The sequence below is a fragment of the Photinus pyralis genome, unplaced genomic scaffold (genome assembly GCF_008802855.1).
Source record: "Photinus pyralis isolate 1611_PpyrPB1 unplaced genomic scaffold, Ppyr1.3 Ppyr1.4_LG2, whole genome shotgun sequence".
Lineage (NCBI taxonomy): Eukaryota > Metazoa > Arthropoda > Insecta > Coleoptera > Lampyridae > Photinus > Photinus pyralis.
In genome coordinates, this window is record NW_022170403.1 from 1,883,071 (window position 1) to 1,908,887 (window position 25,817).

Genomic DNA, 25,817 nt, shown 5'->3' on the forward strand with positions numbered 1-25,817 from the left:
TGCTGACCATATACATTGCCGTTGCATAAAAATTTCCTTAATTTTTTACCACTAAACTCCAGTCTCCCTTACTGTCATGTCAGAAAGAATACAATGACAATATCATTTGGTAATGCTGTTTTCAGTCCGATTCAGTCATATAATTGCTATATTTATATCACAAATATACTTTTTTTATTTGCCTTTATTGTAACTATAACGAAATTTATCAACGTACCTGTTTCGCAATGCAGTGGCTTCTGCATGGGTTGTAGGAAGACAAAAGGGTTTGCCGGCCAAAGCATCTTCAACTTTAGTGCGAGCTCTTTTAATCGAAGACAAACTTAAACATAAGTCTGCTAAGGTATCTCCGGCCCGAAGAGCTTGTAAACTTTCCGTATTAGCTGCTAAAAACAATTTCTAAAAATGAGATGCCATTTCAATAAACATAATCTGTAAATAAGTACGACCAACTTACATTAATTTCTGAACTAGGATCATTAGTATTTACAATTTCTGTTAAATTAACTTGAGCACTTGAACTCGCTTCTGATGTGGCTAAACCGTCTCGAAGGGGTAAGGTCAACTGTTCGAAGATACTCACTGATAGATCGGCCTTCATTTTCGTACTTTCTTGTTTCGAAGCCATATCCTTGTCCCCTCCTTCAACAAACAAAATCATTTAAAACAACAAATTTCGTAATTTAGTGACGTTTGACGAATTTCAAGAATGTATCAGTAGTTATGTTGCATTTTTCTTCAATTTTTTAAGAATGGTGCATCCTGTAATAATGTTGTTAATAATAATAATAATATGTATATGTATGTATAATATGTAAACAAGTACAACAAATGATACAACATATACTACAATCAGAGATTCACCTCTGAAGCAAACCACATTATCACAACCCATTAGTATTCAACCCAAACGCAAAAGCCTAAACAGCACTTTAGACTCACAACATGACACACAACATACTGTAATATCTCCACCCTTAACTCAACCAACCACACAAACACAACTTCCTGAACAAACAAACGCAATAAATACAAGTAACGCAACATGCACTACAAAGACGCCCTCACCCAATAAAGTTACACGGCCTAGCACAGCTAAAAAACACAATACTCTTTCTTCTCAGAAACACACCACGTTATCACAACCCACTCGTACTCAACCCAAACGCAACAACCTTAACAGCACTACAGGCTCACAAAATACTGTAATGTCTCCATCAATAACCCAAGCAACAACACAAATACAACCTCAAGAACAAAGAAACACCATAAATACAAGTAACGCAACATGCACTACAAAGACAGGTCCACCCAATAAAGTTACACGCCCCAGCACAGTTAAAAAACACAAAACTCCTTCTTCGCAGAAACACACCACGTTATCACAACCCACTCGTACTCAACCCAAACGCAACAACCTTAACAGCACTACTAGCTCACAACATACTGTAATATCCCCACCAAAAACCCAAGCAACCTCACAAATACAACCTCAAGAACAAAGAAACACCATAAATACAAGTAACGCAACATGCACCACAAAGACAGGTCCACCAAATAAAGTTACACGTCCTAGCACAGTTAAAAAACACAAAACTCCTTCTTCACAGAAACACACTACGTTATCACAACCCACTCGTATTCAACCCAAACGCAAAGCCAAAGAAACACTTACACAATAAAATCCATTTAATGAAATTACAGGAATTATTATAATGATTCTGTTTTGTTTTGTTTTGTTTTCCTCTTTTTTGATAGCGTTGGCTATTGTGCCCATCAATACCTATGTTGGTAAGTATGAATTACATACTATCCCTAGATTGCCAATGCACGTGGGTTTTTTTTTTTTTTAAGGACCCTACATAACACTGCACCAGACACAGATACTAATCGTTACTTGATTTTAATCCGTGCGATTAGTTAACCAGGCTAGACCTGAGTTCTCACAAGAAACACCAACCATAATAATAATAATTATTATTATACCATAACCGACCATAATTACATACTATCTCTAGATTTCCAATGTGCGTGTGTGAATTTTTATTTTTTTTTAATTTTTTTTTTTAGGACCCTACATGACTTCACCAGACACAGACACTAATCGTTACTTGATTTTAATCCGTGCGATTAGTTAACCAGGCTAGACCTGAGTTCACCGATAATAATAATATGTATTAATAATAATGTTTATTACACACAACAATTGAAGTTATTTTATTACCCGTCATGAATTTAAAACATGAAAAAGTTGAAGAAGAGAAATGAAGATTATCAAAAATTAGAAAAATTTGAAAGAAATAATTAAAAAAAATAATTATGTATACACAAAAAAGGAAAAGTTCAGATTCAGAAAAGTTAAAGTCAACAAAATTAGAGAATGTATTCCCTGTGTCAAGTTAAAAACTCTACACACATGTATGGATGATGAAAGTGCATTTCTCATACATATTCCCTATTTTGGTAGCGTTTTTGACTGCGTCCTCAAAAATGAGGTTAGGTCCAATAACTTTTTTATCTGTCCCCATACACTTATTTTAAAACGCCAGATTATTCAACATTGTAATTGTAATAAACACTTTTCTGCATATCTTTTAACTAAAAAAATATAGCCCCATTCTGAAATTGACAATGTTTTGATTTTCCGCGTATTTCTTAAACGAGCAAAAAATTTTTGATTTTACTAATTTAAGTTTTACCCAAAAAGAGTACATAACGCCTATATTACTTTTTTGATAGCACTAACAATCGAGATACTCTACAAAGTATTGCCAATGGGACACCATGTACACAAAAATTCAAATTTTTTTGCCTCAGCGGAATTTACATTTTAATTAGTGACCAACTGATTTTTTTGCTACTGACATTTCGACATATTACTTATTGCAGAATTTTACTTTAAAAGTTTCTGAAAATTGACTAGCTTTTACAACATTTTTAAAAAGGAAATTAAGGCCGAAGTCCAGTGGGTTAGCCGGTTAGCATTATTGAAAAGAATTTTGAATTGGACCACCGCTCGCGAATTTCCAAGGAGAATACCAGAGACAATACATATTTAGAAATCTTTTAATTAGTCTAGGCACAGGTTAAATGTGGTTTTTATAACATTTTCCAAAATAAAAATATCGTTTGATGGAACATACTTACATACAAATTAATGCAGCAGGAAACAATTTTGACAAAATCCACATTTATGCACAAATTTTGTTGATAAAAAAGCAAAGCATCTTGCTGTCTGGTTACTTCGCTAAAGCACAAACTTCATTTCAATTTAGTTGAGAAAATGGCAAAACATAGTGTCTGATGAGATGATCTTAAATGTAGCTTCATCTTTCACATTCTCGTTCTCATCATTGTGGACAATGTAGTCATTACATATGCAAAATGTGTTATCGCGGTCTGCAGATGTGCACAGACTTGTCATCTTTTCAATGGCTCGATTGAATTTGATGATCTTTGATTTGTTGGATTTGTATGTGCCCCGAATAGCAGAATAACTATCAACATATATTTGAAAATGTAAAAAAAAATACATTTCACATGGGTGAGTTCAGTTGAGAGTAGGGAAGGTATTGCAATGAAGTGGTTGGAAACTTAACCTAAGACGAGCAGGCAGATTAGCGCATCCACGCGATATGAAACGGCACAGTGCAGCCGGCGAAACCAAGTTTATGTTCAATTCGAGAAAAATTAGGTCACATGTAACAAACCTGAGCAAAGCGTCGGGATAATTCAAACTTATATTTTATAATAAAAACAAGAAAGGAGAAGCAAAAAACAAAGGCTCAATAGCCACTCTTGAACAGTAATATAAAAAAGAGCATTCAAAATCAAAATGGCTACTGGAAAAAAAGATAGAAACTGAAAACAGGTTGATTGTAGTTTCGCCAAAGTTCATAAAATTTACCTTCTAGATAAGAAATCAATTTAAACAACGAAATGGAAATAATAAGTTTCTATTTAAAGAATAACTCGAGGAATAAAGTTTATCCTTCTTATAACATAAAAGAAATAGCAAACGGACGAGTACAAATGCATACGATGTATTATATAAAACCACCTTTTACAGTTTTTTTAAAATTAGGTAACAAATAGCTTGTCTAGGAAAAACATGCAAAATAGCCTGTTGATTGAATGTGCGAGGTACAGCCTCGATGCAGCATATGTTCCGCTCCAGCTTTTGTATTTACCTAATTCCATACATTATTATAAAAATGCCTTTTATAGCTAAAAGTGTATAATTTCACATAGGTATATAAAAATCATCACATTTGAATACATAATTTTTTTGTACTGAAATCGAAGAACCACGTTTTATTGAAAAAGTACAATCTCGTGTACATATTTTGCTATATTTTTCCAAACTGATCAAAAAAATTATGACATGTACCTACTTGTATGCAGAAATATTTGATGATTAATGGCCGTTTGCACCGATAAATTTAAGTGGAATAGCATAGCTTAAAATCCATAGTAACGATTATTGAAACAATGGTTGCCATGGATTTTAAGCTACGCTTAAATTTGTCGGTGCAAACGGCCATAAATCACACTTTTATTTGGTAAAAATCAATTTTTTTTAGAATAACCAACTAAGTAACAATTGGCATTTTTGACTGACGAGCTTTCTCATCTGTGATCTTGTCTGTGATTCCTTATGCGCGGGGATAAAACTAAGCATTAATGAATATGTACAAATCTGACTGCAGTTTCTGTAGTGTAGGAGCACCATCACCTTTTGATATACCTATCTATTGGTTTATCAAATATAAAATTTTTCCTACATTTAAAGGAATAGTTCTTTACTTCTCAGGTTATCAACATAAAGCCTTTTACAAATAGAATGACATTTATCTAATCTGGGTACGATAACATTACTTACTTAAAGGGCAGGGAATGAGAAAACATGCAAAACAACCACCAAATGATTACGTGTGAGTACTATTTAATTTACCTGTGGAGGCAGGGTGGATAGGTACAGTATCACCTTTCATGGTGCTCACAAGTACCACCAATTCTGATTGAGTTAAAAGACTCTCATTACTAACACATAACACATGTATAGCCTTCAAACATTGATCCGTAAGTCCTGTACTCGGTTGGCCTTCTCGACTTATTGTTTGTAAGACACCAACCAGATATTTCAACAGCACTCGACATGCGGCAGTTACTACGTCCAAATGATTAACTGACACTAAAACAAAAATCTGCATTTAGCCCTTTCAAGTTGCAGAGTTAGAAAGAAACTACTTACAAATTTCAACATTGCTGCTTATGTAGGTGGCAGATAATACTGCAAATGAGTTGTAAAACACTTTAGAACCCTCTTTAAAACGTAATATTTCGCTTTCGCTAAAATGAAAATGCAGTTTGGTATTCAATGACGGGATGTTGTATTTATAAATCGAATATGTCAAAAAATCATCAGGTCGGGAATAAAATTTCCCTAAACTGTCAAACTGGTAAAATGCATACTAACTTTTTAGTTATAGCTGAACACAACTCGAGCATTTCCGTCTTGGTAGAAGATTTATAATTTGTACAGGAAAGTGGTTTTATAATTATCGACCATTCTGTTCCACCACTGGTCGCGGCCATTTCATCTGACAAACAATTCTAGCTTACTAAACTAACCATTTAAGGTTTCTTGTGACAAATGAATTTTAGTGGTTGTCTGAATTTTATATTTGTTATATTGGCTGTATTGTTTGAATACAACCCATGTTACTTTATAGAAGCGCACACTTTTTACTGTACAGGGTGTTCTAAAAACATTTGCATCTTGATCTGATCTTTTGAATGGGAAACACTGCACTGCAAAAGCGATGTATAATAATGATCGGAAAGAACCTCTGGAGGCACGAACTTATAAATTCAGATAGACTGCTAATGCTGAATTGACAAATGACACCTATATGGGGGCAGCCATGATGTGCACTAACTTGGCGCGAAATTCAAATCAACTAATAAACAAGCATTAACCTCGCGTTTTCTAAATAAATTACTGTGACACATACAGGGTGTTACACGACCGTTCGAAAAAAAAAAATCGGGTTGTAGAGGGCATCAAAACAAGCACTTTTTCCAAATAAACCGAGGGTCCAACGTGTTTCGTTTGGGAGCCACCCCCCAAAGAGTGTTGAAATCTGCATTTCTTCTTTAATTTTTTTCCCAGCAACCATAAGAGTTACAAAGTCGGGTGGCATGTCTTTGAATAGGTTTTTGGGTATGCTCTTTCCGATTTTGCAATTTTTTTTTCAAAATTCCTACCCCTAAAGGGCGCACCCCTAAACTAGGGGGCAAAAAAAAATTCTGATTTCGACGAAATTTGGTATCTGGGGTTTTTTTAACATGAAAATCACGAATCTGAAATTAGTTTTTGAAAATTCGAAAAAAAAGTTCCACTGCAATTCTTGGCGGGACAACGAAAATAGAGATAATTCCACGAAATTTGTTGTGTACATACTAAACGAGTTAAGGAACAAAACTGTCGAACAGTTTTTTAAAATAACTTTTCAAAAGTTATACTCATTTGAATGTTGGTCCTTCGGGTCGCGAAGTGTCCCAAGCCTACTAGTAAGCCATAATTTCGCATGTGTTGGTTGACAATGTCGCAAAAACAAAAGATGAACGGTTTGAGTCGATATTTTGTTATTTGGAATTAATTCGGTCATTAAATGATTAAAAAATTCGATGTATCGATTAAAACACCTACCAAGGTATCTTAAAGCGCTGATCGATTATGTATTTATTATCTAAATAAGGTAGGGGAAAAAGTCAAATCACTTTCCGTATGATACTTTTTCACTATGATCAAAAATTTTCATAATCTTAGGTTGAAAAATAACTTCCAAAAGAACAAAAAAAAGATAATAAACAATCGATCAGCGCTTTAAGATACCTTGGTAGGTGTTTTAATCGATACATCGAATTTTTTAATCATTTAATTCCAAATAACAAAATATCGACTCAAACCGTTAATCTTTTGTTTTTGCGACATTGTCAACCAACACATGCGAAATTATGGCTTACTAGTAGGCTTGGGGCACTTCGCGACCCGAAGGACCAACATTCAAATGAGTATAACTTTTGTTTGAAAAGTTATTTTAAAAAACTGTTCGACAGTTTTGTTCCTTAACTCGTTTAGTATGTACACAACAAATTTCATGGAATTATCTCTATTTTCGTTGTCCCGCCAAGAATTGCAGTGGAACTTTTTTTTTCGAATTTTCAAAAACTAATTTCAGATTCGTGATTTTCATGTTAAAAAAAACCCAGATACCAAATTTCGTCGAAATCAGAATTTTTTCTTGCACCCTAGTTTAGGGGTGCGCCCTTTAGGGGTAGGAATTTTGAAAAAAAAATTGCAAAATCGGAAAGAGCATACCCAAAAACCTATTCAAAGACATGCCACCCGACTTTGTAACTCTTATGGTTGCTGAGAAAAAAATTAAAGAAGAAATGCAGATTTCAACACTCTTTGGGGGGTGGCTCCCAAACGAAACACGTTGGACCCTCGGTTTATTTGGAAAAAGTGCTTGTTTTGATGCCCTCTACAACCCGATTTTTTTTTTTCGAACGGTCGTGTAACACCCTGTATAATTTTCCAAGACTGCAATAGTCTCAAAACTTGAGCACTAGGAAAATTCCCCTAGAAAATAACTAAAACGTGCACATCATGGCCGCGCCCATGCTAGGGCGATTTCTACCTCTATGCAACTGTTTGATCAGCAGTCCATCTTAAACTATAAGCACAGTATACGGCCTTCTCAGAATAGAAACAGCAATGTTACAAATTTGTATTAAAGTCGCTAAATATATATCTATATCTAGTGACTTTAATTTGTATGGTATTTTGGCAGACCTTGGTGGGTGTGCTGTGAACTAAAACATCAAATTCAGAGTAGCGCCATCTGGTGACCAGCTTCTAAAGCCATGAAGTCATTTCCCCAATTCGATCTAAATCATAAATATCGATAAAGAATAGGTACACAGTTGTTAAATTAAAGTGTATTTAGATACAATCACATTACATTATTTAACACAGAGAACTTAAATTACCTACATGTTTACAAATTACACAATATAAAACTCAGAAGTGAGTGGAAACTTACGCTCACTTTGCAGAAAGATCCTTACATACCGATTTGTCGTACTAAATATTTGGTTTTAATTGCTGTTTGGACTAAATATTTTTGTTAAAAAATTTCTTGAGAACTAAATTTTTTGTTCCAAGAGGTAATAAAACCATTTTTTAGGCTATCATCACAAAAACGTTGATTTTGTGGACGCTTTTGCGGCCATAAAGTTTAACTTTATTGTACGCTTCTGTCAAACTTTACTTTATTGTACACATCTGTCAAACTGTACTTATTTGAAACTGATGTTTGAGAAACAGTAATCTGTTTAATACAAAGCGTCTATCTGGTCTAGCCCCATCAAGGATTGGGCCATACACGTGCGTTTTTTTCATTTTCGGACTTGTAGGAATGTTTCACACTATTTTGCATAATCACAATTTTCACATTTAAAATTATAGTTTGACGTTTCAATCTTTGCTGCTTGCAGACCTTTTTGAAGTGTAGAACCAAAACATGAGGAAGATGTTATTGCTTACATTATTATACGAAGAATCACCAGGAATTAACCGAGAACACAAGTAGCTACCTATACCTACCATCAAAGTAGGTAATCAGGTTTCTAATAATTGTACAGAATGTTAACTATAAGGTCTTGGAAGCTACAGTTACGAAGGATCTATTGCATTTGACACTATTAAAATCTTGTGCAACGGAGGAAGTTGGGATTGTACTTTTACTCTCAAACTCCTGCTCTTATATCATATATGACTTTTAGGGTCGCAACGCTTGCAACTTCCAAAATTTCATTTGGGGTATCTGAACTGTCGCTATCACCCATTTTGATACGCACAAAACACACGCAAAGATGCTAATTATTATTACATATGACAGGAAATGCTTTGTTTTTAATTGTCTAAGATAACTATGATTTTCAGAAAAAATATGTTTATGAGCAAATTTTTGAATTCTTTTTTGATGATCGCCTAAAAAATGTTGTGTGCACCTTGGCCAAAAGTGATTTGTTAGGCCTCATCTGAATTGCGGCCTCGGCTTTCGGCCAAAAAAGATCACTTTTACGGCCTTGGTACACAAATAACTATTTTCGCCGACCTCTCGATAACAATATAAATTACTCCTTAGTGACGAGTACAATGATAAAGCTTATTAATCGTTAGCAACCATTAATGGTTAGCAACCAACCATTATACGTTAGCAACCATTAATCGTTAGCAACCACTTATACATATAACCATTTTATTAAAGGGAAATGACAATTATATAACAATTCACTTTCGGCAACAGCTGAGAACTTCCATCCACCTAACCATTTTAATCTCGGTTTTAATGTAGTGAGATCAGCAGCCAGTATGGTCGCCAAACGATTGTTAAGGTATTCAGTTACTTTACCTTCAACATTGAGTACGTCGACCACAGGGATGAACATTTCCATATCTTTCACTGTTAATACACGTACTTTAGTACAGTTGCAAAAGAATTAATTACATTTTAATTTCAAATACCTTTTCAAGGTAAAATGTCAACGTGACATTTTCGTAAATATCTCCTTTCAAATTCATTGTATTCCATCAATTGCCGAACTGATCGAAACCGTTCCAATAAGTTTCTTTTGATTTGAGTGGATATAATGTTAAAATTGCCTCCGCAGCAGAGCAAGCAACATAATCTTCCACGGCGATTACGAGGACTGACGGTACAGCATAAAACAACACATTACTATAGCAACGACAATAGCTGTAATTTAGTGAAAAATCGTCGGAGCTCATAATTTCGTTTGTAATTTCTTGTAGTTGAATTTAAAATTACCTACCCCAGTGAAGTCGACGAAAAAACGTTGTATGCAATTCATGTATAAATCGGCGATTATTGGTTCGTTCGAATTTAGTCCACTCGCTGCGCTCGTGGACTAAACATCTCACTCACCAATAAAACGCCTCATTTATACACTCATTGCATAAATAACTATCAGCAAATTGTCATACCACTCATACAAGTTTTTGACAACAAACGTTAACTTGATCCTGGTGCTTACTTGTTACTTGCGAAGCGAGGGTGGAAGTTGTTGAATCTAAAAGGAATTACAATATAAGTATCTATGTCTATATAAATATAAAACTCAAGTCTACACCCTTTTGCGCCTATACCGTTGGTAATAAATAGGAGAGAGATAACAGCACATTTCAACTCTCTTCGCGTTTCAAGCACAAAACAATCCGTTTCAAAATATGAGAAACGATGTCTTTTTGATATTGTAACGGAAATGCTCCAGAATTCTCTGGAATGTTCTACGCGTATTCGAGAATGTACTGGACTTACATTGCTTGCGGACCGAACATCGCGGCAGTCTACTACCGAACGAGTACGGACGAAACATCGAGCGCGGAAATATAAATTGCGAAGTGTGTGTGATATAAATAATCGATATAAATTGTACGGTTTTTATAGTGTTTTAGTTTTGTTTAATAAATATTGATATAAATCGAACCCGAATTTATAAATAACGTTACATTGGTGTCAGAAGTGGGATTAATTAAATTAATTAAAAGTAAGTTTAAATTAAGTGCTTGTGCTTGTGTATGCCTGTAACAAGATCTGCTGCCGCTAAAATGGAAGAAACGATGCTCAATTTGCTCCAGCAAATCCAAAATGGCCAACAGGTGTTGCAACAAGAAATAAAAAGCAACCAAGAGAAGTTGCAAGAAAATTCTAGAAATTTTGAAGAGAAGTTCGAGAAGATGGAGGAAAATTCTAGAAAGATTAATGAAGAAAATTCTAGAAATATTCAAGAGAAGTTGGAAGAAAATTCTAGAAATTTTGAAGAGAAGTTCGAGAAAATGGAAGAAAACTCTAGAAATATTCAAGAGAAGTTCGAGAAGTTGGAAGAAAATTCTAGAAATATTCAAGAGAAATTCGAGAAGATGGAGGAAAATTCTAGAAAGATTATCGAAGAAGTCTCTACATCAATTGAAGAAAAAGTTGAAGATAGAATTACGGAAGTTTTCAAAACATTTAAAGCAACATTCGTGCACAAGTATGAAGAGCTGCGCGAGCAATTCTTGCGACTGACTACGGAAAAGCGTACTAGTAGTGCCCCAGATGAATTACCGATGGACCGTCTTCTTGAGGTGCCACAGTCTACTCATTACAAGAAGGTCGACCCAGAAACAAATACAAGAGTAGAAGGCGACGTTCAGCAAGCCCGAGTAAAGCCACCTACTTTTGATGGTAAGATTCCCTGGACCACGTACGTTCGACAGTTTGAAGCAGCGGCTGCGGCAAATAAATGGACTCTTCAAGACAAAACTACAGCCCTGATTCTTGCTCTGAGAGGAGATGCTCTGGATGTGTTGCGGACTATCCCCGAGGATCAACAGAACTTCCAACAAATAGTAGCGCGACTCGAAATGCGATATGGCGATAAACACCTTCAGCAAGTTTACTATGCCCAAGTCAAGAACCGAATGCAGAAATCTGGAGAAAGTTTGCAGGAACTTGAAGCGGACATCGCTAGACTGATTCGATTGGCATACCCTACGGCACCGGAGAGCTTTCTTGATCAACTGGCTGTACAAACATTTATCGATGCCGTTCGTGATGGAGATGCCCAGCAGGCTTTGAGACTGGCTAGGCACGACAAAATTGAGAAAGCTTTGGCCCATGCGTTAGAATTCGAAGCCGCCAAGAAAGCTAGTCATGGAAGTGCGCGAGTACGTATGGTGGAACCTCGCAGTGAGAGCCGGGTAAGAACCATCGAAGAGGAAGGTGGCTCTGAAAGTTTTGAAGAAAAGGTCAGTAAAGTAGTGGAAGAAAAGGTCAATAAAGCAATACAGTCACTGGCAAAGAAACGTGAACCACGATGTTGGAATTGCGGCGAGATTGGACACGTTCGCCGCAACTGCCAAAAAACCATTACAGCAGTCGGAAAACTAAGAAAGGTCGACAGGAAGGGGCTATCGTCGACCTGCAGAAACAAAGCCCCGATCTTCACTGTAAACATTACGTCGTCTGGAAAAGTTCTGAGTCTGTACATCGACGGCCGAGTTAATGGAGAAGACAGATCCTTGCTAGTAGACACAGGTGCAACAAGAACTATTGCAAGACCAGAGTTATTGAAGAATCATTCTCGGATCTCATCTTCGACCGTGCAGTTAAAAACAGCAACTGGTGAAAGAATAAAAACGCACGGAGAAATACAAATGTCTGTCACCATCGGAAAGACCACCATCAATCACCAGGTGCTAATTGCTGATATTTCTGATCAATTCATCTTGGGGATGGATCTTCTTAAGAAACTCGGAGCTGTGTTAGACGTGAAAAAGGGCGTGTTAAAGGTCGGCGATGAAGAACTCCCTTTCCATGAAGACAAAGAAGATGTTATCCGCCTGTTAACCACTCATGACGTCATTATACCCGGACTTAGTGAAAAAATTATAATGACCACTTTAGATGGATATTGTCGCCAGGGAAGCCTACGGATAGTCGAAGCACTAAACGAAAAGGAATTTCTAGTGGCTAGGGCTCTGGTAAAAGTTCAAAATGGTCGTTCCGATTCGAATTATGAATTTGAAAGATAGTCCTGTTAAGCTAAGCAAACGAACTGTAGTTGGACAGTGTGTGCCCATCTCGGCTATTCGCTCTGTAAAATCGGAAAATCTATCTAAAGGAAAGTATCCAAGAGAGCTGATAGATATGGTCCTTAAAAACACCCCAGATTTGGACAATAGACAACGACAAAAGGTGAAAAATATGCTTGTGGAATTTCGGGATGTGTTCGCGGTAAACGACCAGGACAAGGGAAAGACAAGCATAGTCACCCATAAAATAAATACTGGCAATTCCCAACCGATTAGACAACAGCCAAGGCGACTCCCATTGGCTAAACGAGACGAAGCGGAAGAGATTATTAGAGACATGAGAAAACAAGGTGTCATCGAGCCATCGAATAGTCCTTGGTCATCACCGATAGTGCTTGTAAAGAAGAAGGATGGCTCCACAAGATTTTGCGTTGACTACCGTCTGTTAAATTCGGTCACCAAGAAAGATAGCTATCCACTGCCAACAATAGACGACACCTTGGACACTTTATCTGGAGCCCAATGGTTTTCCACACTCGATCTAAAGAGTGGTTATTGGCAAGTGGGGATGGAATCGACAGACCGAGAGAAGACCGCGTTTTCTATAGGCTCTGGACTTTGGCAATTCACAGTAATGCCTTTCGGATTGTGTAATGCCCCCGCGACGTTTGAGAGACTTATGGAAGCAGTTCTAAGGGGACTAACGTGGCAGACATGTCTGGTATATTTGGATGATGTAATTGTCGTAGGAAAAACTTTTGAAGAACACCTAAAGAACCTGAGAGAGGTGTTTGGACGATTACGAGAGGCCAATTTAAAACTAAGTCCCAAGAAATGCTTTATGTTCCAAAAAGAAGTTAAATATTTGGGGCACATCGTATCTCGTGATGGTGTTACAGCTGACCCAGAGAAGATTATAGCGATTCAAGAGTGGCCGATTCCTGAGAACAAGCACGAGATTCGAAGTTTCCTCGGTTTGTGCACCTATTATAGACGATTCGTGAAAGGATTTGCCAACATTGCCAAACCATTAATAAAGTTGACAGAAGAGGGCAATGAGTACGAATGGAGTGAAGACTGTCAAAGAGCTTTCGAACATCTCCGGCAAGCTCTTACTAGCGCACCTATCCTTGGCTACCCCAGAAATGAAGGAAAGTTTGTGCTAGATACCGATGCCAGTAACACCGCCATTGGAGCTGTTCTCTCTCAATTGCAAGACGGACAGGAAAGAGTCATTGCCTATTTCAGCAAAGTACTATCGAAACCCGAGAGGAATTATTGTGTGACTAGGCGAGAGCTCCTGGGTGTGGTAAAGGCATGCGAACATTTCCATAAGTACCTTTACGGCCGCAAGTTCCTGATAAGGACAGATCATGCAGCGCTAAAGTGTCTCTTGCAGTTCCGAAACCCAGAAGGACAGGTGGCAAGATGGTTAGAACGTCTTCAGGAATATGACTACGACATTGAACACAGGGCTGGAAAAGTTCACAATAATGCAGACGCTTTGTCAAGAAGACCGTGCAAGGACAACTGCACACATTGTTCTAAAATAGAAGACAAGATGGGCCATCTGCGGCGAACAACTGTAGAGAGTGAGGAATGGAAGCCAAGCGAAATCAAAACGGCCCAAGAAAACGACCCAAGTTTAAAAACTGTTCTGAATTGGATGCGCCACGGACAAAGACCAGACTGGCAAGACATTAGTGCCACAAGTCCTGAAGTAAAGAGTTATTGGGGCCAATGGAATAGCCTGACTCTGAAAGACAACCTGTTGTATAGGACCCTTGAAAGTGAAGATGGCACCGAATCGACGCTGCAATTAGTAGTACCTAGAAGCAAAGTGTCGGAAGTATTGCGAAAATTGCATGACGGCGCTTCCGGAGGACACTTTGGTACTACGAAAACGTTGCAAAGGGTACGTGAGCGATTCTATTGGGTCAACCGTAAAGAAGATGTCCGGCGATGGTGTCAAAAATGTGAGTTATGTGCTATTGGAAACGGACCAGTTTCCAAGAAGAAGGCACCCATGAGGCAGTATAACGTTGGTAGTCCGATGGAACGAGTTGCTATCGATATTGCAGGACCGTTTCCCGAGACAGATGGCGGAAATAAATATATCCTAGTCGCTATGGATTATTTCACAAAGTGGACTGAAGCTTACGCCATTCCAAACCAAGAGGCAGCAACAGTTCCAGAAGTGTTGGTAAAGGAGTTCTTTACACGTTTTGGTGTTCCTATAGAAATCCATTCCGACCAAGGAAGGAACTTTGAATCGGCTTTGTTCCAAGATGTTTGTCGATTGGTAGGAGCCAATAAAACCAGAACAACACCTTTGCATCCTCAGTCAGATGGAATGGTGGAGAGAATGAATCGAACGATGGGTAAACATCTTTCAAAAGTCGTGGCAGAACATCAGAAAAATTGGGACCAGTACCTCCACCTGTTCCTTATGGCATATCGATCAGCCGTCAACGAGACCACGGGTCAGACTCCTGCCTCCCTTATGTTGGGTCGTGAACTACGCCTTCCATGTGACCTCGAGTTTGGGCGTAAACCCCATGAAGAATATGTCGCAGGTGAAAATTATGTTGACCAACTAAAGGCGAAGATGAATGACATTCACGACTTGGCTAGAAGTCATATTCAGATTGCCAGCGATCGCATGAAAAATCAATACAACCTCCGCTCGGCCAATGAAACTTTTGAAGTTGGAGATCTGATATGGCTGCACAATCCACAGAGGCGAAGAGGTCTTTCTCCCAAGCTACAAAGACAATGGGAAGGTCCGTATGAGGTGATCAAGAAAATAAATGACGTGATGTATCGAATCAGAATGAACCACCGGAAACCGAAAGTTGTCCACATTAATCGACTCGCACGATATGCCGGATCCAACAACAACGAAGAAGTTAGGGGTATTCGAGAAGAGGAACGCAGCTTTGAGATCGAGCCAAACTTTAACAATTTTATGTCAAATTACGCCCAGCGGAAGAAAGCTCGGTTTGGCGTTACTCAGGAAATTTGTCAAAATATTTTTGAGCTTCCGGTTAACGTTTCCATCGCCCATTGTGTCGCCGAAGACCTTCGCATGGGTAGAGGTATGGCTTCCGTATTCCGGAAAAGATTTGGAAGAATAGACGAGTTGATAAAGCAAAGACCACGAGTGGGTAAAGTACTGCGCTTGGAAGATAGTCAACGCTCTTTGTTCTACTTGGTTTCAAAGAAAACGTCAGAAGGCAAACCCACCTATGAAAACCTCTGGTCTGCTTTAAAAAACTTGAAGAAACTCATGGCATACTATGACATAAATAGCTTGGCGATGCCGAAGATTGGATGTGGTTTAGATGGGTTGGACTGGAAGATAGTGCGAACCATGATCGAAGTGATTTTTAGAAACACTAGCGTTCGAATTACAGTATGCTGCTTCAACCCACAGGGGACGACCCTCCGCACAACTGTGGACTGTTACTTTTTCAAGAAAGGTGTTTGTCGAGCAGGCTCTGACTGCAGATTCCGACACGAGGCATTAAAAAGTAATACTAACGCAGTTTCTGAACGAGACGTTCAGAATTAAGAAGGGGGCAGTGTAACGGAAATGCTCCAGACATGACGTCGCCTTTGGCGCTCTGGAAATTTCTACGCGCGCGATAGTAGGAACATTCGAGAATGTACTGGACTTACATTGCTTGCGTGTATAAATGGTTGCGGACCGAACATCGCGGCAGTCTACTACCGAACGAGTACGGACGAAACATCGAGCGCGGAAATATAAATTGCGAAGTGTGTGTGATATAAATAATCGATATAAATTGTACGGTTTTTATAGTGTTTTAGTTTTGTTTAATAAATATTGATATAAATCGAACCCGAATTTATAAATAACGTTACAATATTTTATCGTTACATCCGCCACACAACACTTTTTTTAGTCGATAGCCGGAAAAATGGCATATTATTGCTTTCGTACTTCCGAGACTAAAGTGACTTCACTTCATTATGACAAGTCCTGAAGTGTCACTTTTTGTCCCGCCGGTATTAAATTTGGACGAAAATCCCGGAAGGATGATATTACTAACAAGGCAATTTGGGTAGGTTGTTCCACATTTTGTATGCGGCAACGCATCGTACTGCTGCTCATATAGTTTTTTGGATTTCGGTGGTATCAATTCTTTACCTAGTTTGGCTGCTTTTTATCAATATCAAATACACCTTTGTCACCCACCACCAAAATTATGGCACTAGCAATGACAGTTTCCAATTTATTTTTGTTACCATAGCATAGGGATTGTCGTACCAACGAAACGTTCCTATGGTAACTTGTTAAGCAGCGATTTTTTGAAAGAACGCGTTCTCTAACTCCTATCCATACATATTAAGTGCTTCAGTACGAAAAATATCATATATACCTTGGGACTGAAGTAGTGGTCTTAATCCCTCAGGTAAATTATGGCCCTCCCTTCGGTCGGGCCATAAACTTTACCTTCGGGATTAAAAGTACTACTTCAGTCCCGCGGTAGGTATACAGTGAATTTTTTTTAAATGCGAACATAGGAGCTTGCATGCAATGTAATTTCCCTATGTTCGATTTTAAAAAAAACACATCAATCTATGAGGTGTGCGCGGTTCACATTCCCAAATCGCACAAATTGTGTGACTATGAACAGCAACTCTATAGCCTTTATGATGAAGAGCACTCGGTAAGATTTTTTAAAGATGCCATGTGAGGCCATAACAACTTTAGGATACATTTTTCTTAAACTTACGATAACTTGACTTCACATGGCAGATGGCACGCGCTGACATCACAATTCATTGTGAACCAACCTTCAATTATTTGTAGGTCATGTGCACCTGGTATTCTACTAATTTGATCTATTCAATACATAAATGAAGAAAATAAGAAAATAAATAACGAAAACAATTACAATAAATGTTCGAAGTGTCCTCCTTGACATTCTAAGCAATAACCTAACCGATTTCGTAATTAAATTGGATGGTGGTATTTTTAAAAATGTGACAGCTGTCAATTGTATCTACTACTCATTTGAACTACTCAATAGATTGTTGTGTTTTTTTTAAATCGAACATAGGGAAATTACATTGCATACAAATTCCTGTTCCCATTTAAAAAAAATTCACTGTATAATATACTATTATCGGTTGCAGGCGGTATAATCCGTATAATCGTCCATAAATTGTCAAAAAGTTCGCTTGTAAACAACATCGTAACCACATTGATATATAAAATGACAAGTGAGTATGATAATATGACAAATGAGTAGTGTAATATTTTACCATACCATTAAACAAAACTATAGTTATAACATGGTTATAACTTTATTAGAAAAAATCCTCTGAGTAGGTACTACATTTACCGCAATTGTAGAAACCCAGAAATGGTTCTATTTCGTATGTTGTGGTCTCAAACCCATATATTTTTTGACGATTTCCACATAATTAATAGAGTCCTGTGGGATGAGAATGAAAAATCGAGATTTAGGTATAGGTTTTTGATTTGTTAATTGTAACAATAAGGACATCTTCACTTTTAACATCATTTGCGCCCAAACTGTAAAACGGCTGCTACCTAGAAAAAAAGCATTACAAGACAAGCATATACGTAAGTTTCTGACATGTTTGTACCTTGCACATGAGAAATTGATCGTATTTTCCCCAGTCCTGAAAATCGGCATATTTCATATCGAACTTTCGATTTAGTTGGAATTAAGAGACTTAAAAGCTTCGTTAGCACTTTCTCGTACGTTTTCAGGCGAATGTACAGTACCTACCTTAGACCATATAGTACTATATGGTCTAAGGTACCTACTCATTTTCTAATTAATCAGATGAAAAATTAGGTTTTGTTGATTAGCAACACTCGCAACCATAACAACCAAATTTTAACATAGCAACTGACATGTACGGCAACTTTGTTTGATGATTACGATAAAATTGTTTGGTTATCAAATTTACGAAATTGTCTTAAAAATAGGGGATTGTGCGCCTGCAACCGATAAAGTATTGAACAAACCGCTGATGTTATGGCAATCATAACAGCCTTAGATATCGTATAGCGTTTTCGATTGGCAAAACTCGTACTGCACGAGTGTTGCACGAGAAACTGAAGAAATCTATGTGAAAATTGCTCTCAATGGAACCATATTGAATAAAAACACTATAAGAAGCCTAACCCCGTGGAAATAAAGCGCGACAGAGATTGAACTGAGAATATAATGGGAACACTGTCAATTATGGTGCGCCGTTTTACTATTTATTATACATTTATAACGTATATGAAGATATTTAAATAACAATTGAATTGTTACCAACAAATTCAACATCTCAAAAAAATGTTAGCCAAATGTATGCAAATGTAAGAAATGTTAATATGGATTTCAGCGTTTGAATCCTAAAACACTACAAGATGACAGAGATGAATATTAAACATTGCCAATTTAATTGTCATGCATCAAAATAAATAGCAATTTCTATAAAAGATTTAAACACATAAGGCATTTATTTGGAACTGTCCAGCTATACCAGAAGTGAAATACATTTGCTGCTGTGTGTAATTGAATTGATATTAAATAAAATTGAGTCGAGTATGTTTGCATCCAAAAAAAATGTAAACCATTCTCATGCGTATATCAAATTAAATCGCATGCATTGAAATTCGTATATATGCACTTTAAAGAACAAACGTTATTCACGTATGGGATTAAAATAGATACCCGTTGCGACATTACCTATGGAAATGAAATTATTCGTAAGGTATGGCATAAAAATTAAATCGAAGTTTAAGATGTAGCATTGAATTCCAATGAATTTAATAGTGCATCTTTTAATTAAAATGAACGTCGAATTATTTTGTGAATCATTTCTATGCGATACACCGCATTAAAATACAGCGCATTTTAAATGTGCTTATACATACAATGGAAATTCGGTCTGCATAAAATGTAACGCATAAGAATAAGACACAAATTTAATGTATCAAATGGAAATGGTATGAATGAAAACTACTCTGCATGCAAATGCGCAGTTACGTTAGAGAAGGAAAGTAGCCGTAGGTCGTAGGTACGTTTTATTTGCGGTTGCGCAAAAACAAAACAGCTGTTATTGATTGTTACTTACATCGAACGTATAAATGGATTATTTATACGTTCATCAATTTTGAGAAGGCAAGCGATTTATTGGGTTATTTACGTCGGTCACACGTGACCTTTACAGTTTTTACGTACATATTCGGTAAGTCCAATTTTACGATTCCTTTTATGATAACAGTAAACAATGAATGTAGGATTTGCACCTGCTGCGCAATATTGTTTAATATAAAGCAAGAAAAAGGCCGATGGAAATCGAAAGATGTGCAAGAGGCGCCGGGTCCCCTTAACAATAAATTGGAGGTGTACGCTGTCGCTATAAAAATAGGTAATCTCAAATTTCACTTATTCTTACCTGTAATGCAAATTGAGTGAACAGTTACAGGTTCGTGGGAATTAATAATGGATAAAGAGTCCAGAGATAAACCGTGTTAATGGAACGAAGCTCATGTTCTACGACTCTTGTAAGGAACAAGCACATCGACAAGTTGATGCTCCTTCGTAATGGAAATTATGTCGAGTTCAATCGTGATATATCTACTAACACGATTAGTTAAATATGTAATCTCCATTGAATGAGAGATTTGTATATTTACAAGATGCTAATACATGTACCTGTGTAGAAACACGAGCACGTGAGACATTGTTAGACACGTATCTCGTTCTGTTTGATGGGTGCACCGTAGTATGTAAACGAAGACGTGTCATTCGCTAACAAAGTTACACAAATATTGTCAACAAAATTTGTATCCTGATAATTAAACGATTATCCTATTCGTCATCTGGAAGCGTTTATTTCAAAAGTGAACCACACATCGAGAAATGTAACTTCCCTACATACCAAAAGGCAGATTGAAAGAGAAGTCCTCGCAGGGATGATAGAAGCGTAGTTCCTCTTAAAAACCCCTGTTAAAGTTTTTCTAGAAGTGCTCCAGAATTTGAGAAATTAATTTTTTTGACCTAGCACATTTCTAAATAGAACACCTAACTTTGACATCGCATTAAAGAAGTTACAGAGAGGTTAGAAGAAAATCCCCTATAGGGGCGATAGAAGGGATGTTCCTCTTTAACACCCTGCTCGCGGTTTTTCTGGAAGTGCCCTAAAATTCGAGAACTTAATGATTAAGGGTATTTTGGTCATTCTTTTAAATGTGAACGTTGTGATTTTGGTCATCTGTTTTGCTCATGCGGGAGCTGTGGTTATGAAGCCGATTTTGTGTAATTGTTGCAGTTATTCACATTAAAGCCGGATCCGGCTTTATAGTTCCGTAGCCGTAAGAACGGAACCGTAAAATCTGACGTTAACGAAAATTATGCGATTTATAGTTACCGTAGTGGTAAGAGATGAGCTTGCGTATTTATCTGCCATTGTATGTCATCTGTCAGTAAGAGTAACGTGCATTTCAAAATAATAATAACCAACAAAGTGTCAATAATTACTGTAAATAAACGAAACGAACGTCCGGATAAACTCAACTGTTTGAATTATCCGAGTACTATCGAAGACAGGCGCGTTAGCGCGATTTACCGTAAGGAATAAGATTTGGGCATTTCCTACGTACCGTAACCGTTCTAACGCAACGTAAACGGGAACTATAAATGTTCACGCGCAACAAGTAATTCCAAACGTTACGGTACGGTGCGGTGTTGCGGGTACGGAACTATAAATTCAGCTTAAATCACATGACAGCCGACAGGTTTGGTAATTTATTTTCGGCGAAGTCTTCAGATTAAATAGTATATTAAACCACGATTACTAATTTATTCATTTCATAATTTTTCGTTTTGGTTATAAGTTTTTGTGGTCCTGTGTATTGTACCTGTTAACGGTAATTTCTATGTGTCAGCCACTTCCAACCAAATTCAAGTCCACGGCTTAGTAGCCACTGTTATGGAGGTGGTTAGAAGGCCTATTGGTGTAATATATTTATGAGGCATTTACAAAAATTGGAGCTGTAGATCCCGGTATATATACCGTAGCGTTCGAAAATGTGATAGGTAATTATTTTACAGTGTTCTTTTATTACCATATGTACCGATCACATTAACGAAATGGATCACTAATTGGAGTGTATTCATCTGGTTGGTCCACGCGCGCCACTAAAAAAAGGTGCAAGAGTTGTAACCTCACTTTGCAATCTTTTTGGCTTTCCTTCAATAATTATCAAGAGGACTTCCGTTGTGTACATTTTTTGTTATATTCGAAACCTTAGATCTTACGAAACACTTTCATGGTAGTAAGTATATGCTAATGTAGCCTTGTAGGTATATGCTGTTTATCTCAGAGTAAGAAATAAAGATAGCGATGCCTTGATGCTTATCAAAACGCGCCATAATCTCGTCGTGTTTGTAAATATTGCAGGAAGCGAACTTGTCACATTTCGCGAAACCATTTTTTAATTAATATTAATAATAGATATATAGAAAGGATCTAAATGGATTTTTAAATATTTATAAAGGTGGTGAAAAACAAACTATTATAAGTTGAAATTAAACGGCCTAATAAGAAAATTTAAGATAATTAGTGTGTCACGACGGCAACGCTGTAGCGATTTGACAGATGAAACTATATCTGTTTATTTCTAAAAATCGTAATTTTCGGCATTTTTAGTTCATTTTATAGATTGAAACTTATTCCATTGTGTTTAATAATTTATCAGCACCCTTTGACATGGGGAAGGGTGTTCTGTTTGTGGAACTATCTTTGTTTCCTACTCTATATGTTTATAAATTTATGCGCTACATTTACACATGACAAAAGCATTGTTCTATAAACAGGCATGCACCAAAGTTACCGCATCTCATCAGTCATCATCAAATGTTTACCGACATTTTCCATCGTGGATCTACCGCTCCAGTTTTCGTAAATGCCCAATAGGTATTATGCTGTCGGTGCCCATATTACAGTGACTCTATAAAGACAGTGTGGCCATATGCTCATTTCCGCCATTTTTCCCAAATTTATTATTGAGCTTATGGGAGAATCGCACATTTTGAGTGTAGGAATGTTGCGATTTACGCAAATCCTTCTTTTGAGAATTTTTTTTCGGGAGGTTTTTAGGGGTATTAGCAGATCAAATTACCGAATGGCTTGGGTTGTTCAATAAATAGGATTTGACATGTGTGTTCATGGTCTTTGTCTTGTAACCGGCTGAAGTGTAAAGTACGGCTTGTCTTGAAATATTTTGTTATACCTTAACTGTGTCCTTTTGCTTTTTTGTATCAGGTGAGGTATTTGCTTTATTCAATTAATCTATAAATGTGCATAACTTGAATGTAGATTGTAACTCTTTACTTATGTACTTACTGGATTCAATCACTTGTACCTCTTAATGTGTAACCTTTGTTGGTATTGGCAGTCATGTTTCATTGTCGGTAGGGCTGTATCTGTGCTGTACATACTTGCATGTGTACATATTTGCGTATTGTGCTTTTTAGTCACTCTCGATTATTTCATTGCATTTCATTATATTTGCTTATTTGGGACTGGAGTAATCAAGAGGGAAGTGTGCTTGTTTAGAGGGGATCGAGTTATTCAAGTTTATACGGGCCTTGGTGAACCTAACACTAACATTTTCACTCGTTCCGAACCCAACAACTTTAGCCCATGTCTACAGGGCCTGGGTAATCCTCCCGGCCGTCGAGGTATATTTAACACTTCTTAGTTTTGCCTGATGATGTGTTGTAATACCTGGAGAATGTCTCGATTCCATTTTGGTTACTCATAGCGTGTTTGTAGTATTTACCCCGGTTTCGAGGGGGCTCAAAAGTGCTGTACATTAGATGTTTATTATAGGACTACTCCGAATTAGGTTTTCCTGCAGTTTTCCAATTCGTAAGGTAAATGCCGGAGTAGTATAGAACCACCTAATACCCTCTGCAGGGGCGCCGCTAAAAACCATTATGCGGGTCACTCTGTAATCGTATTGGTATTAGATTCAATATAAACTTAATCAGCTATTTATTTTTACTTTTGGTGTTCCTTATCCATAAAACACCCTCAGTGCCTGCTGAGAACCCAGTTATATTACACAACGTAGGTGTCCTACATGACGATCACGATCTTAGTGCACTCGGAGTGGCCCCCGAGTGACAGATTCTCGCGGGAAACTTAAGCGAGAATATTCAAATAGGCAGCCATGTTAGTTTGGCATTCCCTCACTACAGAATATGGTCAAATATTCCGGTGTGTTTTGAAGTTGGCGTTAGCCCGCCAAGATCGGGTTCATAACCACAGCTCCCGCATGCGCAATAAAAATTACAGAAAGCACAAAGTTCACATTTAAAAGAATTTTTGTATACGTTCATTGTAAACGCACACGTACATACAGATAGATATAAGGTTTTAAGTAGGTAATAGATCCACTGTCAATAACCACCTCCATAACAGTAACTACTACGCCGTGCACGTGCACTTACATGCAATGCAAATAGCAGTTGTCTACCGTTATAGGTACAATATACAGGATCACAATAACATAACCAAAAAGAGAGATTCTTATGGAATGAAAAAAGCAGTGATCGTGGTTTCCTATATTATAGTCTGGGACTTCACCGAAAATTATAAACAAACATTTTCAAGTGAATGACATCAATCATCACGCAAAATCGGCTTCATAACCACAACTCACGCATGCACAGCAAAAATTACCTAAATCACAACGTTCACATTTAAAAGAATGAACAAACACACTCATAAGTTCTCGAATGATAGGGCACTTCCAGAAAAACTGCGAGCAGGGTGTTAAAGGAGGAACATCCCTTCTATCACCCCTACAGGGGGTTTTCTTCCAACCTCTCTGTAACTTCTTTAATGCGATGTCAAAATTAGGTGTTATATTTAGAAGTACGTGCAAGGTCAAATTTAAAAATTAATTTCTCAAATTCTGGGGCACTTCTAGAAAAACTGTAACATGGGTTTTAAAGGGGAACATGCCTTCTATCACCGATGTCCTATTTAGAAGTACGTGCAAGGTCAAATTTAAAAATTAATTTCTCAAATTCTGGGGCACTTCTAGAAAAACTGTAACATGGGTTTTAAAGGGGAACATCCCTTCTATCACCCCTATAGGGGGTTTTCTTCCAACCTCTCTGTAACTTCTTTAATGCGATGTCAAAGTTAGGTGTTCTATTTAGAAGTATGTGCGTGGTCAACTTTAAAAATTTATTTCTCAAATTCTGGAGCACTTCTAGAAAAACTTTAACAGGGGTTTTTAACCCTGCAGTGGTGACGTGAAATTTTGGAACACCAGTGGTGACCTCGGTCTGAGAGACCGAATTTGATTTTGGCTTGATTTCGTATAGTTACTACGCATGTAACTTGGCTTAAAATAAAGGAAAAAGTACAGTCAATAAATAAAGGCATATAAATCGAAAAATAAATTTTATTCTTGTAACATAACCAGTAGCGGTCCCAGGATTTGGTAAAGGGAGGGGCTCAAACCCGAACTTTGCCCCAACATGGAAAAAAATGAAAGAAATCTAATGAAAAAAATGAATGAGGGGGCCCGTGGCCCCCCCCTGGGACCGCCACTGACAGTAGCGGTCCCAGGATTTGGTAAAGGGAGGGGCCCAAACCCGAACTTTGTCCCAACACGGAAAAGAATAAATCTGATGAAAAAAATGAACAATAGGGGGGGGAGCCGGGCCCCCTGGGACCGCCACTGAACATAACTAAATTGAATTATACACAATACTAAGCTTATGGGGGGATGCGCGTTGCAATGCTGCGCTGACTAGAATTTTCGTAGCATCAATGCACCGGAAAGCGGCCAATTACTCACGGCACTAAATTGTCAAAGAACGGCTTGCTTCATCAAGTTGTTCGTCTGGTCTCAGACACGCAAAATATTAAGCTAGCAGAACTAGCAGTGCCATGCGCTGCATCGTTTTTATAAAAATTTGAAAAATACTTTTCGTCGGTCTGAGAGACCGTGCGTCACCACTGAAGGGTTAAGAGGAACTACGCTTCTATCATCCCTGCGAGGACTTCTCTTTCAATCTGCCTTTTGGTATGTAGGGAAGTTACATTTCTCGGTGTG

General features: G+C 37.5%; 1 protein-coding gene and 1 long non-coding RNA gene across 5 annotated transcripts in view; one reads left to right on the forward strand and one right to left on the reverse strand.

Moving 5' to 3' along the window:
* The window catches only part of LOC116162676 (E3 ubiquitin-protein ligase UBR4), a 59,947-nt gene extending 54,267 nt beyond the window's left edge, over window positions 1-5,680 (reverse strand). For all 3 annotated transcript variants that reach the window (XM_031476339.1, XM_031476338.1, XM_031476337.1), the window contains exons 1-5: window positions 5,480-5,680; window positions 5,255-5,352; window positions 4,955-5,194; window positions 458-642; window positions 218-399 (exon numbers count right to left, since the gene is read on the reverse strand). In XM_031476339.1, the coding sequence (XP_031332199.1) occupies window positions 218-399; window positions 458-642; window positions 4,955-5,194; window positions 5,255-5,352; window positions 5,480-5,598 (824 nt within the window). In that variant the 5' untranslated portion in view covers window positions 5,599-5,680. The remainder of the gene's footprint in view (window positions 1-217; window positions 400-457; window positions 643-4,954; window positions 5,195-5,254; window positions 5,353-5,479) is intronic.
* Window positions 5,681-19,701: 14,021 nt separating this feature from the next.
* LOC116162695 lies at window positions 19,702-20,557 on the forward strand. Of its 2 annotated transcripts, XR_004143583.1 has the most exons (3): window positions 19,725-19,921; window positions 19,974-20,104; window positions 20,156-20,557. It is a non-coding gene; the product is annotated as an uncharacterized LOC116162695 (long non-coding RNA). The 2 variants fall into 2 exon arrangements; XR_004143582.1 differs by having other exon boundaries at window positions 19,702-19,921; window positions 19,974-20,557.
* The last annotated feature ends 5,260 nt before the right edge of the window (window positions 20,558-25,817 follow it).